This window comes from Pyrgilauda ruficollis, unplaced genomic scaffold (assembly GCF_017590135.1).
Source record: "Pyrgilauda ruficollis isolate IOZ18807 unplaced genomic scaffold, ASM1759013v1 scaffold74, whole genome shotgun sequence".
NCBI lineage: Eukaryota > Metazoa > Chordata > Aves > Passeriformes > Passeridae > Pyrgilauda > Pyrgilauda ruficollis.
In genome coordinates, this window is record NW_024529266.1 from 4,860,257 (window position 1) to 4,878,226 (window position 17,970).

Sequence of the window (17,970 nt, forward strand, 5' to 3'; positions counted from 1 at the left end):
GTTGCACAACCAGCACAAAGTAAGAACAGACTGGGCAGGAGACAGAAACAGACCATGAGTACTGCTTAGCAGCATACTTTATCTCAGCTATCTTCTCCTTTACATGATGTAAATGAAGGAGGACTAAATGAAGAGACAAAACAGGAGCCATGGGCATCTCTCATATATCATGTGAGAAAAAATAGTTACATGTTTTGCGACTAGCACTCTACCTTTAAGGATACTGAAAAGCCCTTTTTAAAAAAAAAAGTTGACAGTATTTGTTCATGTTGAGTTCATTTTTTAAGCTGTAGACTTCAGCTGCTTGAGACTGGTATATGCTTGCTAGCTTGAAACATTCAGTCAAAATAAACAAATAGACACTATTTTGGCTACCAGAAATGTATTGCCATTATTATGAAGTTAATTGAGAATTTACTAAAACCTTTTTTTAGGTATTGTCCTTCCTGCAAAAATGATTCTAATGAAGTTGTAAAGGCTGGAGAAAAACTCAAACAGAGTAAAAAGAAAGCAAAGATGCCATCTGCCAGTACTGAAAGCCAGAGAGACTGGGGAAAGGTAGAGTGTGTTTTAGAAATAGCTGTTACTCTGATTGTTCATGTATGTGCTACATCTATAATTCTGCTTACATATGCACTACACAAAATTCAGTACTGGGTTGCACAAACAACAAGACAATGTTCAATCCTGCCTGCTGTCTACTGGCAGTTAAAGCAGTGGAAGGATTATTAAGGTGACTAGAGGTAAAAACAAAAAAAGAAAATCCCCAACTCCCCTCCCAAACCCATAACCACATATTACTTAATTTAACATTCCTTTTAACAATTATTAACATATCTTGAAATATGTGTTTGTTATAATAGACAGATTTCATAATCTCTGCATTGAATTTACAAATATTCTTCAATATTGCAGTTCATTTGTCTGATTACTTTTGTCTGATGTATTTTTAGGGCATGGCTTGTGTTGGTCGCACTAAGGAATGCACTATTGTTCCTTCAAATCATTATGGGCCTATACCTGGTGTTCCTGTTGGGACAACCTGGAAATTCAGAGTTCAGGTATGTTGTTTCAGTATTAGCTGTAGTTGAAGGAAGGAGGAATAATAATGAATGGGTTGGGTACTAAAATAAATTTCAATTGAAAATTGCCATTTTCACCAGGAGCAAGTAACGCAAATAGATGATGATTCCAATATTGGAAGTGATGCCGATAGTAGTGAAGAATGATTTCACCATATGACTTTACCATACAACTTTTTACTACAACTTTTTACATACAACGTAGTAAAAAGTCTATCGGAATTATGATAAACATATTTCACATGTTAAAATTTTAAGTCAGATATTCAGTGAATGGAGTTAAGTATTTTGTGAAGAGTTTTCTTCACATGAACTGATTATCCCATGAATGGGGTCTAGATGGCAGATTTTGAAAACATTATGTGTAATCTGACTGTAGATGTTTTTGGTCATATGTAATAGATGTCCAAATCTGCTTTTGGGCTGATGAACAGCTTAAGCCTGTGTAAGCCTGTAGTGCTACTGAAATTCACTGTATATTCAGCTTTTGGTGTTTTTTTGAACTGTCTCATTTTCTGTTTCAAATATTCGTTAGGCTCTGTGGTAAACTAGGCTGATAAAAAACTGGCAGAAAAAGAATCCTATCTGGAGTAGACTGGGGGCTAATTTTCCCAATCCATTTTGCATTTTGGTTATGTAAGCACAGTGCCAATATTTAACAAGGCAGGAAAAAACAAAGCAGGGAGGATGGGACAGCTGCATTTTATGCCAGTTCCTTTTTTTTTTTTGGTTTTGTAATGTCTGTCAAGCTGCAAACTTCCTCCCTTTTGCTCCAGCCTGATGCAACTGAAATGATTTTTGAGTTATCTTTCATTTTTTTATTATTGTTTCTAGTCATGAAAATATATGCTTCATTGTTTTCTAAATCAGTTAGTTCTCTGTCTCTTGCATGGGTAAATGATTGGAACTGAATGTTTTCTGTCATATTTGGAAGAATGAAATCAGGGGGTTTTAAACTGCTTGAAGAGGCGCAAGCCAAAAATCAAGCGCCTCTTCTGATTTCTTTTATGACCTTTTCATAATTTGCTTTCTTTTTGTTGGGCGCCAGATTATGTAAAGGCTAATAAGTAAGAGAGCTGTCTAAAATCACTTGGGCAAACTCAATGTTTCAAAATCAAATTTTATTTTCATTGCTTCAATAGTAATTAGAATTACTAGTTTACCTTTTTGTTAGGAATTCTATTGGTAAGACAAAAGCTAATGCTTTTCAAATATTTCTAGTACTGGTATGAAAAACCAACAGAATTAGAGTGCTGCTTTCATCAGAAAATCCATCAAAAATATTTCTTATATATATAGTATATATACTATATATATGTGTATATATATGTGCATATATATATGTATGTATATATATGGACTAAATATCAAACAACAGTTACCATTTATGCATAATTATTTTTTTTTGGGTGCAAATTAAACACCTTGTCTTTTTTTTTTTTTTAAAATTGAATTTTTTTCTATGTAGAAAGGTAAATTACGCTTTTGTTTCTTATATGAAATAGGTTTTTTATGACAAAATGAGATTGTCTCAGCAAATCTATGAGAATTTAGAGACTGTATGAGAATTTAAAGACTTCTTTATTTCTGATTTGCATAGTTTTTTATGACACAAACTCTCTTTTCCCTAGAAGGAAATTGACTAAACATTGCTTCTGGAGAGAGCATCTGAAGAGCATCTTTGACATGAATTATTTATCAGTGTTCATCTTTGGGGTGAATCACGTACCTAAATTTAATTGATGAAACCTGAAAATGAAAAGAAGGGAGGGAGGAATGAATTAAAGAATGCTTGATACAATGGGAAAGAGGAATGCAATAGTGGGGCCTTTTTATTCAGCATACTCATAAATGATCTGGAAAAATTGGCAAATAGCTGAAAAAGTTAAGTGAGAGTGCTAAGTTGTTGTGGATGGCAAACATGGGGCTGGGAAGATTTCTAAGTGTGTAATTTGTAATTGGCTTTCAGCTACTTATACTTCTTGTTATTTAGCAGAGATATTCTAATAACTAATTTTTTAAAAATATATCATTTTAATAGTGATCAGAAAAATTAATCAATTTTTAAATTATCATGAAATGAAGGGTCAGGAAAATAAAATACATTATTATGAACAGCAATCAGGAAGTATTGTGCAAGGAAGTATTATTGTGTCCTTGCATGGTTTTCATACTGTGCACAGCTCTAATCTGATGCTAAAAAGTGCACTTTTGACTAGCTGGATCTTTGATGTATTGTGTTATGAAATTTCAAGACCATACCAAAAGAATATAGACTCCCATGAAAGTTGCTTAGAACTGTAGGTTGGGAAAAGGAGATCAGGAGTGCAAGAAGCAGAATGAGAAAAACAGGCAAAATCAAGGTCTGGAAGAAGATGTGAAGGTAGAAAGAAGTAGTATAATTGGTTTTATACTGGAAGCCTTCATTCTACCAACACTATTTTTATCATAACGTACTGAGAAAATGCATCATTTAGTATATAGTCTCATTTTATTTGTAAAGTTTGTGGGGCTTTTCTACTAATTAGTAGTTTGAAACCATCAATAAATAAATTTTTGTGGGAGAGATGCTCCAGCAGACTCCAATGGTGTTGCCAGATTATGCTACAGCTGCAGCTTTCAGATTAGATCTGCAGGTCAGACTGCAGATTACTTGAACATTTATTACCAGAGAGTTATCCTGGTTGGAGAGCTAGTCTATGATCCATATGGTGGTATTACAATGGCTTCTTCTGTTTTCTTGGGCAGTCTGATAATATTCCTCTCCACTGGTTACATTAACAGTGTGTTATCTTACAAGTCCCTGACAAAATTATCTTTACACTGTGGTCTTCCTAGGTTAAAAATTGTAAAATGCCACTAAACTGGTATATCTCCTTCTCCTTTGAATTGTTCTAAATGACTCTGCAAATGGAATATAGCAGTGAGTACTGTCTTATGTACTGCTTATGGAAAAAATCTTGGAGATTTTCCCCAAAGAAGAAAGAGTCCATTACATCTTCCAGTGTCACCACTGTCCTGCCTTGTCTGCTGGTTTTCTGGGTGTTCTTACTTTGAGCTTTTCTTCCTGAAGAAACAGTGGAATTCACACCTTTAGTAGCAGTCTTGCATTAACTGTTGACACAGAAACCTCTGTACAATATTTTGAGCAGAAAATTGATTGTTAAAAGTGGTTGTAGGTGACTGGGTCTTTAAAAAAAATTGCTATAAACTGTTTTTTTTCTGTTTCCAGGTGAGTGAAGCAGGTGTTCACAGACCTCATGTTGGTGGAATCCATGGACGCAGTAATGATGGAGCTTATTCACTCGTACTAGCTGGGGGATTTGAAGATGAAGTGGTATGTCATTCATGCAAGCAATGGTCTTGCTGTTCTAATGCATCAATGTCTGTAAATATATAGTTGTATTTGGTGTTTCATCTAAAACTAATGTTTAGGCAGATAAGATTGTGGAAAAATAATATCTACTACTAATAAATTAAGTAGTTCTTAGTATTTTGGAGAGAAAAATCTTACCAAATCTTAAAGAATGCTTATGCTCAGATCTACATTAAAGCAAAATATCAGTTACCACTTGATTTGACATTGTTTAGGATAGATACATTTCAGTACACTTTTGAAGTCTGAATTGAGTGTAATATAAAATCTGCTAGTGCAATCGTGGGCAAATAATATGTTTTATGTTCTGCTTTTGTCACAATTTAATTACATTCCAAACAGTATTTCTTATTTATGTGATAAATTTAATGAAGCAAGAATAAAAGATATATGTTACTTGATACTGCGAAGTTCTGAAGTTTCTTGGTTCCTGCTAATTCAGAACTTCTAAGCTTCCTCAGATTCTTTCTCAGAATCGTGTACTATGATACCTAAAGGTACTGGGAAAAAATTCTACTTTGGTGTTAACATTTAAGTAGAGCAACAAAAGCAGTTATGCTGCTGAACAAAAGAGTAACTGCTTTCAATTTTCATCTTGTGGTGCTGTCCAGCATTTGCTTATGAAGAGATTACAGTTTTCTTCAATTAAATAATGCTTACGCAAGGTACATCCTTTCCTGCAGTTCCAGCCCATCAGGTGGAATTCTGAATCATGGATCAGGTGAAGGATAATGCAGTAAACAACCTGTTTTCTTAAAATGCCCATAGCTTAAAATGTCCAACCACAAGGAAAAGGGCACTGAAGGGAAAAAAAAGCATATGAATGAAATAGCATCAGAATGTAGTATATTCTTTGCCAACAGCATGTACCAGGTGCTGCTGCTGCTGCAGAGTATTGCCTCTGAAGGAATGTGTGTCTCTATTTGAACAAGTGGCATGAGGAGGTACTTGGTGTTTGGATATGGTGTCCTTAGTGTCTATCCCAGCCCAGGCTCTCAGACACTAAGAACACTGTTTCACAGTAGTTGTATCTGCTATGCTGGGATGCTGCAGACTCCTCTTCTTATTCTTTTTGGTGATACTGGTGTCCCCTTACTTCTGAGGTGGTAATTATTTAATTCAAAATAGTTGGTAAATTTAATTGGATCCTTTGCATGCCTTTTCAGTTCACCTTAGTGATGTTGTGACTATGTGGTTTTGTAGACACCTAAGCACTGTCATAGCCTGAAAGACATAAATACTTTTGAAAAGGCATAGTAGAAGAGAAATGTTGCAGAAAATACCCTAAAAACTTACATAAATGTCAGTTTTTTTCTGTTTTCTAAAATAAAAATACAAGGGTTTTTTTTTTTTTCCCAGTTACATTATTGAGGTTAGTTTTTCTTCTCTTCTTTCATGTGTCAGGTTTGTCTTCCAATTACTTCCATTTTCCCTGTTTTTTTGAAAAAGGTTGAGATTAAACTCCTGTAAGAAAATTCACAGAAAAATTGAGTCCTGTACTTATAAGTATCCTAAGTACAGTATCTAATTAATTTGAGATGTGAAATTTGAGATTTATTTATTTGAAATAAAATATACACATAAAAACCTCTGCTCACATCTATTCATTTTATTGTGTGAGTACCAAAAAAGAGAGGTGACTCTTAATTGAATTTCAGTGGTGCAACAAAGATGCTTGTGTGTAAGCTTTTGTAAAATTGAGAAATAAATTAATTTTGGAGGAGTGTTATACTGTTCATAAACTTTATGTAGTATTTAGGCACACTGATAATGTGTGCCATCTTAATGCACTTCCTATTGCTTTAAATCAACAAAGCCACACTGGAGTAAAGTAATTACAAATATACATTGTAAGAAACGGAATTAATTGTCTAGCTTTCAGATCATGACATTTTTATGCCATGCCTGTAGAAATTTATAATCCTGGAGACCCCGGATTTTCTCCAGTCTTACTGAAGTTTGGATGTTCTGGATTTATTGGAGTGCTCATTAATAACAAATTTTATCAGTTCTGTCAGATCTACCCTCAATACTGAGAACAGGTAGAGTCATACGTTATAAAATGAGCATTGGGTGAAATTTTTTTGTACGTGATGCTTTGTCTTCATGTCTAATTACATGCACATGAAATATTTGCACATTAATCTCTCTCCTGAAAATGGGTCAATTTGAATTCTACTGACAAGTTACATGCCTTACTTATAGTTAGCTTTTATTTGGAATATGTTAATGTTGCTAATCTCTTCAATAGCATTCTTTTGAGAGTAACCATAGTAGGAGCATTACCTGAAGAAATTGAGAAGTCTGTCAGGAATTTATACTCTAAGAACAGATTAACATTGACACACTAGATATTGACATTAGCACTGACTGTGCAATCACAGTGTTCATGATCAGCATATTCTGATTTGTCTGTTCGTCAGATCAAGCAACTGAAGAAGTTAAACTTTTGTGTTGAAAACCTGCCCTCCTATTTTTTGTCATTGTTTTTATGCATCAAGTTGAAACTGCTGTTTATTGTCGAAAGTCTCAAGATTCATGTTTCTGCTGGGTTGAGGTAGTGTCGTAAAGCTGGTAAATTAATTGTGTGGTGTGCTCTAGTTTAATCCAAACAAAAATTGTTTCTTCTGTAAGTGTTGTTTTGCATATGACCATATGGGAAATCCCTGAACTGAGATTCCGAATCTCTTGAAGAGTAATACCTGGTGTTAGCAGTCACCTCTTCTTGTAAAAGATTCTGAGACTACAAAAGAAAATTACTGTAATGACTCAAAAGGGACCCCAGGCAATATACTCATTGTTTAGGTTTGTTAATATTTTATATCAAACCCATTCACTCCCTGGAATGTAGCATTCATAAACCAATTAATGAAATTAATGTCTCATATGAAATGCACATCTTTTAGATTTTAAATGTGTTACTTTAACTAGAATTATAGTAGGCTAATTAAATTAGTCATACAGATTGCAGGATTTTTTCCCCTCAAAAAACAAATGTATTTTGGATCTCCAGCTGATAGCCAAAGATCACCATAATTTAAAAATGCTGTCTCTAAAAGCTGTTGCATCTCCTATGTAAACTCCCTCTGCAGGAAAGTGTCTTTGACCTGAAAAGATTCTCTGTCTTTGGCAAGCCTTGGTCCAAGGCAGAACGGATTTTTAGTGGAACAAAAGATAATGAATCCACCCTGGATAGCCTGAATGGTTTACATATTAATGTTCTGTTTAAAAGCCTGGTAATCCACTATTTTTGGACATTGCATGGAAAGGAGTAAGAAAAACTTCAGAAACTAATTCACATACAGTAGTTAACTGGGACTTTGATCTTTTAAAATGTTGCCCTACTTCCATCACCAGTTAGCCACCTTCTGCTGTTTTCTGCTTTGAAGCTGTCTTTCTTACTGTTCAGACATGTAGATTAGTGAACACAAAAATGGTGAAATGTTTTCTTTGTGGTGGAACGTGCTGTGAAACTGCCAGGTTCTTGCTATCAGGGGCAATTGTGGGGAAGACTCCCCACAATTATAACTGCAAGAGCAGTTATGATGTATTCAGACTCTGCACTTAATTCAAGGGATTCTTATTATTTACAAATTAAATTTGTACTTTAGCCCTTGCTTTTCAATTGGCACCTTTTACTGAAGTGTTAAACCATTAAATTATCAAAAATAAATCACAAAATGGGCAGATAGGCCAATTCTGTCAGCACTTTATGGATATAGAGTTTAATGGAGATGAACGATGACATGATTCAGTTTCAGATATCCCTACTACTGGGGAAAGAAAATGCTTTCAAATGTAATTGCTTGATAGTTAATAATCGACTTGGATTTAAAAACATCATTTAAAAAGGCTTAGTGCACTTATATTTTACTTTATCATATAATCAAACTCACCTTTTATTCATTACATTTTACTGAGATCTTACTGATGAGGGATTGATGAATTGATGATATTTGGGAATTTTTTGTACCTAGAAAGCCAGTAAACATTTTTTTGTTTTTCAAACTGAAGGTTGGAACTCGTCTAGAAAATCTGATTGTGGTTTTTAATAGCCTATTACTGATAAATACAATTTTTGCATTGTCTGCTGGAACCAAACTTTGAAACCTGAGCATAAAAGCAGATGTGTTAGTGAAGACAGAAAATAAAAAAAATCTTGAGACAGTTGATATTCTAGTAAATTGAAGTAGCTAATGTCCCTGTCAGCTGCTGCATAAAAGTAATCCATAGAAATAATGTGGTCAAATGATTCAATGGAATTCAAAATCTTATTTTCTTCATTCTACATTATTTCTCTATTAGACTTACAGATGATTATATAACAATGTTGAATTACGGAGTATGATTTAATACAGCAGACTGACTGCTGGTAGTGGCTGTCTGAGGCTGACTGGCTTGTAGTCCTAGAGCTTCAGGCTTGTCTTCCACTCACGTGCCTCAAGTATGAGATGCTGGGTCAGTGTTACTGTGGCTGAAGTTCATTTGCTCTATAATGTGATCAAACTTTACAAACAGGACGGTTAAGAAATAACTTTATGGACACAGCATAAGAAAAAGGGACATACACACATTATTAAGAGAAGACAGAGTAACAAAGTACTTACTAGCTGTTGAAAGACAGTTTTGGTGCAAGGAAGTGGAATTAAGCTGTGGAAAACAGAAGAGAAGTGGCAGAATTATGTATTTTAAGGTAAGAAAATTGGGAGAATGTAGGAAGAACACAAGGGAAAAGATAAGACTGTTCTGATGGGCTTTTTGACAGCTATTTTGTTTGTTCAAGGAGAACATACAGCCATCACTAACTCCTTTTGCCATATGTTTTCTTTAACTGTTGAACCATTGTCTTCAGTTCTGCTTTCTGATGTCCTTCAGACAAAAATAGCTTTACCAATCTCTTACTGGCTCTCAGTTAAAAGTTGTTGTAGGTGGTTGGGAGATCCTGTGTTATCTATAGATAGAACTCAAAGCTGTGAGAAACTGTTTTGACGAGTCATTACTCTCTCATAGTCCCAAATAATAAGCTGTGAATATTCCTGTTATACTTCACTTTAAAAGTAAAACACCATAAGCCAAATTAAAGTAGGTACTGTAGGTGTCCCAGTAGGTCTCTGGAGTACCAGTGTCCCTGTTTCACTCCTGTTTGTCACAGGCACATTCATATCCACATTTATTCCACGCTTTAGACACTGTGTCTGTGCATCACTTACTTTTGCCATTTTTGATTTTCATTCTCTACAAGCACTTAGGAGTTCTTCTGACCTTTCTTCTCCTGTTTGAGAGCTGTCGTTATATCAGAGGTTCAAATGTCCTCCAATCTCTCTTCATCCAGCCCAGACCAATGGCTAGATCTCTGACATTTTCCTTCAATTCTAGAAACTGTCTTTGTTCCCTGAAATCCCTTTTTTGTTTTTTTTTTTTCCTAATATATCTGATATGAAAAAAAGGAGTATAGTTTATCTAGAAAATAAAGCAGCAGTGAGTCTTCCTTACATTGGAGGATGTTGAAAGATCCTTGTACCTTGACCTGTAAAATTTATGCTACAAAATTGTTCCTTTTATCCTCCATTTTCCTTCCTCTGGATTTCCACTTCTTTGTTTATGCACAGAGCACTTTGATAATTAAAGAGAAGCAAATGTAACCCATGAAGTGTGGGCTATGCTCAGGAGGTGAGCATGTATGCGTAGACCTTCTATCCATAGTATCTCTTCAAGCGCAATATTTTCAGTTTGCCTGTGGTTAGACTACCACCAGAGAGCTGCTTAGTCTTTGTTTGAGGATGCTGGAAGCTTTTTGGGTTTAGGCCATTTACATTTAACCCATTTTCTATAGAAGTGGGTGCAAGTAGGAATACTGTTGCATTTCTGCAGTGTCTCTTGAAGTTTTTTTGGCTTAAGTCTGTAGCAATTTGTCCTTGATTTATGTTTTTCTGTTACACCAAAAAATAAGTCTATTCCGTACTTTCTTATGAAGATTTATCAACACCCTGGTAGTTGATAAACAAAAGTTTGTTAGGAACCTGTACTGTCTTAGAAATAATTTTCCCCATCTTGCTTTCATATGAAGTGTTTCTGTCTTTCATATATTTTTTCATATTCTTATGTGTATGTTATATCAGTATTTATCTCAAAATTATGTTTTAAGAAGAGGGAAAATAAATCATCTTCTGGTTTCAGTTTAGTTCTGCTTGTATATCAAAAACTGCCTTTAACAGTACTCCCCACCCTGCTACATCATGAAGAAGTTCATGTTTCTTTCCTTGTTACAAAACCCAGGCCATGCTGGATTCGTGACATTCCAAGATATGTTTTTCCATTTTTCTGAACTTGTCACAGGCTTCTTATTCATTGTTAGAATGTAATTTGCTTGAATAATTGTGATACATTGATTAAATCCATCCTTGTTTATATTATTATCAGGATCATCCTTGTGTGATCTGTGCATTGTGTTTGCCGTGACAATCATGGAAAAATGAAGCATACTGTGTGATTAATTCCAATCCTGTGATATTTTATTTTATACAATTTATTTTACATCCTTTCCTAGTAAATGGTTCTTGTCTGGTTGCTCTTTTGAAGTTGTTTCATATACTGTCCTTAATAGAACTACATTCTGTTTCTGTTGATTTTTAGATATTTATTTAGTAGACTAAGTAGCCTGTTTTAAGAAAGCATATACCAGAATTTATACATGTCTTGCTAGGTTTTGAGTATACTTTTTAACTATATAGCACTTGTATTTTATTATGTACAGATGACTGCAGCTGAATTTCTGCTAGGTTTTCCCTACACAAAATAAATTTAATCTAATTTTTATAATTTATCTGTGGCCTTGTTCAACCAGTGTTTCTCTTTCTAACCTTCTCTTTTTCTGCTGTTGTCAGTCATGAAATATGTGTAACAGTCTTGCACTGGATCCTAAATAATGTCAGACTTTTAATAGTGGTAAGAAATTGACTGAATTTTATTACTGCATAGATGTTCAGAATTTTGCTATAAAAATTCATTTAAACATTGTTTTTGTATTAAATTGCTATATGCTTTATACCAAATGTACATCTCCAAAGAAATAACATATTAACTATATATGTAGTCTGTATATTTATGTATTTCTGGAAATACATTCATTTCCCAGGAGTAATATGAAATTCTGTGACAAACTTTGTACAGAAAATAGAAATACAGACTTTTCCTGAGAGTATTTAGATTTTGCCAGTTTTCACACCTCATGGTGAAAGACTTTATCAACCTTCCTTCAATTTCATGAAAATTCTACATCGAACTATAGTACAGAATTATTTTAACTTACAAAATATGAATCTAAATTATTTTAGACTCTTACTGAGTCAGAAGAGCTGGGATTACTATTTCATTAAAGCACCTGCTTTGTACATAAGGCAGCACTCTATGTACTTACTAGCACTGAGATCCTTGCACAAGCTGAAGTTACTGCCAGGATCCATCCAAGGTAATTATTCTGTATTTTACAAACATGATACTCTTGTAAACACAATGAAAGCTCAAGAGCAAGTAGCTACTTGCTAGAATATGTTACTCAGATTTTTTTCTTCCTCAAAATAGCTTTATAAAAAAAAGCCAAAGTACCATTTTTTAATGTAGGCATTTTTTTTAGTCAGAATTTTTTGGTGAAGAGGTTACATCTAGACTACATCAGTAGCTTTGTGCCAGTGCAGCTGCTGTAGGATGGCAATAATGATATTGAAAACACGTCTTTCGTGCCCTGGATTACAGCTTTTCTCTGAGTACATAGAACAAATGAAGTTGCTTCTTTTTTTTTTTTTTTTTTTCTTTTTTTTTTTTCTTTTAATTGAGTTACTTTACTTTAGACCCTTAAACCAAAGGATAATCTTCTTGCACAGGATCGAGGAGATGAGTTCACTTACACTGGGAGTGGAGGTAGAGATCTTTCTGGCAATAAAAGAATTGGAGAACATTCATTTGATCAGACATTAACACACATGAATCGGTAAGTTTTGAAAATAAATTTTAAAGATGTTCCAATACAAAGAGTTGGGTTGTAGGGCTTTAATTTAAAACTAACATTTTGCTGTATTTTTTCTCTTCTGTACATGCTGTTTTCATAAACAGCAATGCCTGTTGCATCTAAGAGATATTTTATCAAGCATTATGATCTGTTGCTTTAAAGGGACACTCATCTCACAGTGATTTCACACAGTGAAATCCATTGCTGTATTGTTGTTGCAGCTTGCAGTTGTGCCTCTGGTTGAAATTGTTCTACAGTCACACTGAGAGGATTCTGTTTTTATTAAACGAGAAATTTGTCAAAACTCTTGATCAGAAGTTTTCTAATTCTGGGTGTTTCTTTTTTTAAGTTTCTTCTCTCATGGGTAAATCAGTTATAAATTTAAGGAGGAAGAAAGCATGTTCCTTTTCCCATGATAAAATAAATATTTTCTATTTTGCTAGCCCTTTCTTTCATCATATTTTTCTATGAAAAGCAAGGAATTAGGGTGCAGCTTTAACAAAATAGGTACTTGAAAGAGAACATATATCCAGAGGGAGAATTAGACATCTCCCTGAAGTGTTTTTCCGTCCTTCAAAAGCTGGCCTGAACAAAGAGTACTCCATCCTTTTCTGTTTCTAAGAGTATAATCTGTTACACAACTGACCTCTGAACACCTGTGAGATGCTGAGAGTCACTGAGAACTTTCATTTGCTAGGTCTACATTTAGGTATGTTCTGCTACTCTCAGACAGGCTGGAGAGGGATGTTTTCAAGCTGTCTAGAGGAGAAAGAGGAAAAGCCTGACTTGGCTGCTGAGAAAGGGACGGGGAGGGGACACGTGATGTGAAAATAAACAAGATCAAGGAGAGAAGAAATATAGAAGTAGGTTTAAGCAATAGCTTTACAAGCATATTTAGTGAATAGAACAAAGTTGTTTTGGGACACAGAATTAAAGCTGGATTCTTTAATGACAGCATCTCCCTCCTCTTAGCAAATGAGAAATCCACAGGTAGAACTACTTAGCTGTGAAGGCATTAGTGCACAAGGAGTTACAATGTGCTGCTCTCATTTACTGAGCTTGATACAAGTTTCAAGCACTTTGATGCAGAAGATTATGACGACTCCATGTAGATGAATCTGTATTGGTTTTGCTTGTCCATATAGTTTTACAAGTTTTTTTTTTTTTATATGGGGAAGATTTTTAATGTTGGCATAGTGTGCCTGTCTCTTACTGTTCTCTACAATGTGGGTGCTATACTTGTACCATGTCTGTTTATAACCCATATAATTTCTTCTGTTTTGAGATCCATCATTTGTGTTGTGGCTGATTCTGAAGGGTTTTCAATCCCTTCAAGTCAGGCTGTGGGAGTAGAAATACTGTTTCTTACAGCAACTTGGTCATACTCTCTTGCTCCAGGTTTCTAGAAGAGGGTCTCTATGGGTAAATTAAAGCTTTTAATTAAAGCTAATTAAAGCTTTAATTAGCTACTATGATTCTTAGTTCTCCTCTGAGGTATTTTATGTATCATGTGAGAGAGGTATGGTATTTTGAGCTTTTTTGAATGGTTATAATGTACTTTTTTATCTGTATGTTTTTCATCATATCATTACTTTTGTGTTAAAAAGCCTTAAAGGCTATTGATAGGGGGTAGCAGCACAGAAAGTTTGCCTTTTATTATAATTTTAATTTCTTCTATTTAGGAAGGGATTAATTTTAAAAATTAATAATATTAAGTCTAAAAGGATTGGTTTGTTTTCTAGCAATTTCACATGAGTTGCCATGTGGAACCCAGACAACATATTTAGTGTTCCCATCTTTTTTTCTTACCATGCATTTCAGTGTGGATCTCATTGTTTCCGTCAATTCTGCTAAAAAACATACTGAAAGGTCTACGCTGCTTGATAAAGCAAAATTAGACAAGGGAAACTCACATGACATAATTATGTTAACTCCCAAAACTCTGCTTGGTGAAGCAATCTCGTTAATGAAGAATTTAAATGTCTTTCTAGGGCTTTGGCCCTTAACTGTGATGCCCCATTGGATGATAAAAATGGAGCAGAGTCAAAGAATTGGAGAGCTGGTAAACCAGTCAGGGTAGTGCGCAGCTCAAAAGGACGGCGGATCAGCAAATATGCCCCAGAGGAAGGCAACAGATATGATGGCATTTACAAGGTATTCTGATCTCTACAACATAAAATTTCTTGTAATCTGTTTTAAAAAGCCTCATATGTGTTAGTCTGCAAATTCTTCATTATTACTTGAAAGAAATAGTTCCTTTTTTCTTTAGTAGAGCTTTTTAGCTTTAGTTTGTTCTGCAAAGTGAACCAAAATGAAATTATTCAGAGCAGTGATAATAGAACATAATCTGTAATAGGATACATAAGATTGAATATGTAAGTTGCTTTGCGTGTGCTTATTGAGTTAAATACATCCCTGAAATCTGATTATTTCATTATTTCTTCAGTCCTTCCAGCTGCATCCCAGCCTTTTGTTTGTTTGAAGGCTTCTTAGTTTCTGAAACAAAGGAGTGTGTCTTTTAAGGCCACTGTATTTATAAGAAATACAAAAATTTCACAGCTGAGGGAAGAACTTCTGTATATAATAATAATAATGTATAAATCAGTCTTGTAATTTCTTCTTGAACAATTAAAGTATGACGATGTGCATGTGTTTGATTTGTGATAAAATAGTGGCAGTAATTTTGTATTGTTCTTTAGGTGGTGAAATACTGGCCAGAAATTGGAAAATGTGGATTTTTAGTTTGGCGCTATCTTCTGAGGAGAGATGATGTTGAGCCAGCACCTTGGACTTCTGAAGGAATGGAGCGGTCAAAAAAGCTCGGTCTAAGTGTACAGGTTGGCATCAGGACTCGGACAGTTGTTTTTATTCTTAGTTCTAGTAAACAAAATCCTGAGAAAGAAATCAGTTAAATTAAAGCTCCCTTTTTTCCTTGTACTTCACTGTGGCAGCTTTTGGTACTAAAACCCATTATTATAAGCAAATTGAAAGAATACTGTAATAGTGACACAGAAGATGGAACTGCAAATGAAGCTTTCTGCCCTAGAAGTAAATTGGTTTGTCTATATGAATTGGAAAATCAGAATTTGTGTCCAGTTTTGTGATTCTTAGGCTGGAACAAATTTTTCTACAGGTGACTAGCGTCTGTCTGAGAAACCAAAAAAACAGTGCATTTTTAAGTATTTTTCTCTTCTTGTGACTGAGTAGTTTGTATAAATAGTGTATTTTAGCCACTGATATAGGCTGATCCATGAAAATTTTGGTATTGCAGAATCCATGAAAGATGAAAAGAAGGAAAGAATTAATATCTGTTCTTGGTAATGCAATGGTATGTTGCATTTTATAGCATACCATCATCTCCCTGATTTATAGTTTGTAAACACACAAGTACAGAAATACTATTTAATACACATACACACATACACAGTATGGATTAGGTTCTTTGACTTGACTGTGCTTTCTTAAAGATAGGTACTAATTTAAATGTTTATCATATAGGATTTAAAAATTATTTTGTAACTATTTTGCTATGTAGTCATAGGGATCTAAAATCTTCTAGAAGTTATTCCTTTTGGCATTTGGTTATTCCTGAATGTCAATGACTCTTGCTTTAAATCTGTGCTTTTTAATTTTAGTATCCAGAAGGTTATTTGGAAGCCATGGCTAGTAAAGAGAAGAAAGATAAGGTTAAAAAGCAAACTGCGAAACAAGAGCCAACCAGCCAAAGTAATGGAAACCAGAAAAGGACTATTGATGATGGTATTTATTTTTTACTCTTTTAGCATTCATCAGCAAAGTCTGTCATGTTACAATTGCCATGAACTAAGTCACGAAATCTTTGTGGAAGTGTGAAGCTGTTTGTGGTTGCACATACAAAAGTGACTTTCTAAAGAGAAGCTGCTAGCCGTTTCCTCCATGTCTGACAAAAAAGACCAATCAGTAATTAGCTTTGAAATAACAATCTGTTGAACCACTAAGAAAAATGTACACGCCTCTGTGAAGACACTTGTTATAACAAGACGAAGAAGTCCAGGAGGGTCTCTTTCCCTTCCGGCCGGCAAACAAATAACACAGCCAGCCCGGCCCTCGTCTCTGCCGGGCCGGGCCGGGCCGGGCCGGGCCGGGCACGGGCAGCTCCTGCCGCGGGGCCGTGCTCCTTCCCGCGGAGCCCCCGGGCCCCATCACCGCCGGGCACGGGGAGGGGAGGCCGCGGGGCCGGGCTCCTTCCCGCGGAGCCCCCGGGCCCCATCACCGCCGGGCACGGCGAGGGGAGGCCGCGGGGCCGAGGCCGGGCCGGGCTGGTTTAGCTGCTGGCTTCTTGCCGCTGCTAAACCCTGCCCCCGCCGCCAGCCTGGGCCCAGCCGGGCCCCGGGGGCGGCTCCGAGCGGGGCTAACTTTGCCCAGATTCTACCACCATTAAAGTTCGTCCACAACCAGCAGGCCTGGGGGGCAGGGGGAAGCCATCGGCCCCCGGGCGTGCTGCTGCTGAGTTCTACCCGGCTGCTGAGAGCGTAGCAGCTCCCTTCCAGGCCGCCGAAGAAATCCTCTACCGCAAACAACGCCAGCACCACCCAGCAGAAATCACACAACCATCTGCACATAACCGGTTAGTATCTTGCCAACCTGGGCAAGATACTAACCGGTTTTATTACACAATTAAAACTTACAAACATCAGTTCTCTCTCTCGAGTGAAAGAAAAGGCAAGATTGAAGATACAGAGAGAACAACATGAAACATGAAAGTCAGTAAAAAGAAGTCAAGTCCCAGATGGGAGGGATTTAAAGAGATGCCTTAATTCTAGGCTAAAATCCTCTTATAAGGCTATGAAGAAGGTATAATTGATACATCAGACTCTTTTTTCCCCTATAACCCATTACAAATATGAGGAGATGAACCGTTTGAATTGTAGATATCTAGCAAAAGCCTCCATGCTAAAGTAAGTAGATGTTGAAATAGCTGAAGTCCCATGAGAAGTTTGAACAAAGAGTGATAATGACCCTATGCTCCCAGGGAGAGAAGAAGAAGACCTGTGTTCCCATAAATGAAGATAATTTCAAAGACAGATACAGAAAACCTTTGCTCTTAAACAGCTCGTCTTTAAAATAATACCCCATAAATTAACATGGCCCATAAACGCAGTTTTGGGAAAAGCTGTAAAAATGGAAGGGACTTAATCATTACAGATTTTCCAGGCAACTATTTGTAAAAATTAAAAGCTACAAGAGAACAGTATTCTTATAAAGAAGTCTCTATAAATTAACAAGAAGAGCACCTCTCCCTAAGTAGACTAAAAAAGACTATTCTAGAAGTAATAAACAGACTGGATTATTTCTGTATGTTGCAAGTAGGAAAAAAAAGTTGTAGGGAGAGGAGAAGTGTTCTAAAGGTTTTATTCTAATTCTTATTACTCTTTCTTTTAGTTAGTGTTACTAAACTTTTTTTCATACCCTTTTCAAGTTTTGAGCCTAATTTGCCTTCCTCCTAATCCTGTCTCACAGCAAGAAAT

At 35.7% G+C, this 17,970-nt stretch overlaps 1 protein-coding gene across 6 annotated transcripts in view; it reads left to right on the forward strand.

Moving 5' to 3' along the window:
- The window catches only part of UHRF2 (ubiquitin like with PHD and ring finger domains 2), a 79,568-nt gene that overhangs the window by 57,940 nt on the left and 3,658 nt on the right, over window positions 1-17,970 (forward strand). For 3 of the 6 annotated variants that reach the window (XM_041486207.1, XM_041486208.1, XM_041486211.1), the window contains exons 7-13: window positions 435-558; window positions 954-1,061; window positions 4,315-4,419; window positions 12,306-12,445; window positions 14,455-14,617; window positions 15,163-15,300; window positions 16,099-16,222. In XM_041486207.1, coding sequence (XP_041342141.1) covers window positions 435-558; window positions 954-1,061; window positions 4,315-4,419; window positions 12,306-12,445; window positions 14,455-14,617; window positions 15,163-15,300; window positions 16,099-16,222 — 902 coding nt within the window. The remainder of the gene's footprint in view (window positions 1-434; window positions 559-953; window positions 1,062-4,314; window positions 4,420-12,305; window positions 12,446-14,454; window positions 14,618-15,162; window positions 15,301-16,098; window positions 16,223-17,970) is intronic. The other 3 variants (XM_041486209.1, XM_041486210.1, XR_005956764.1) reach the window with 2 other exon arrangements.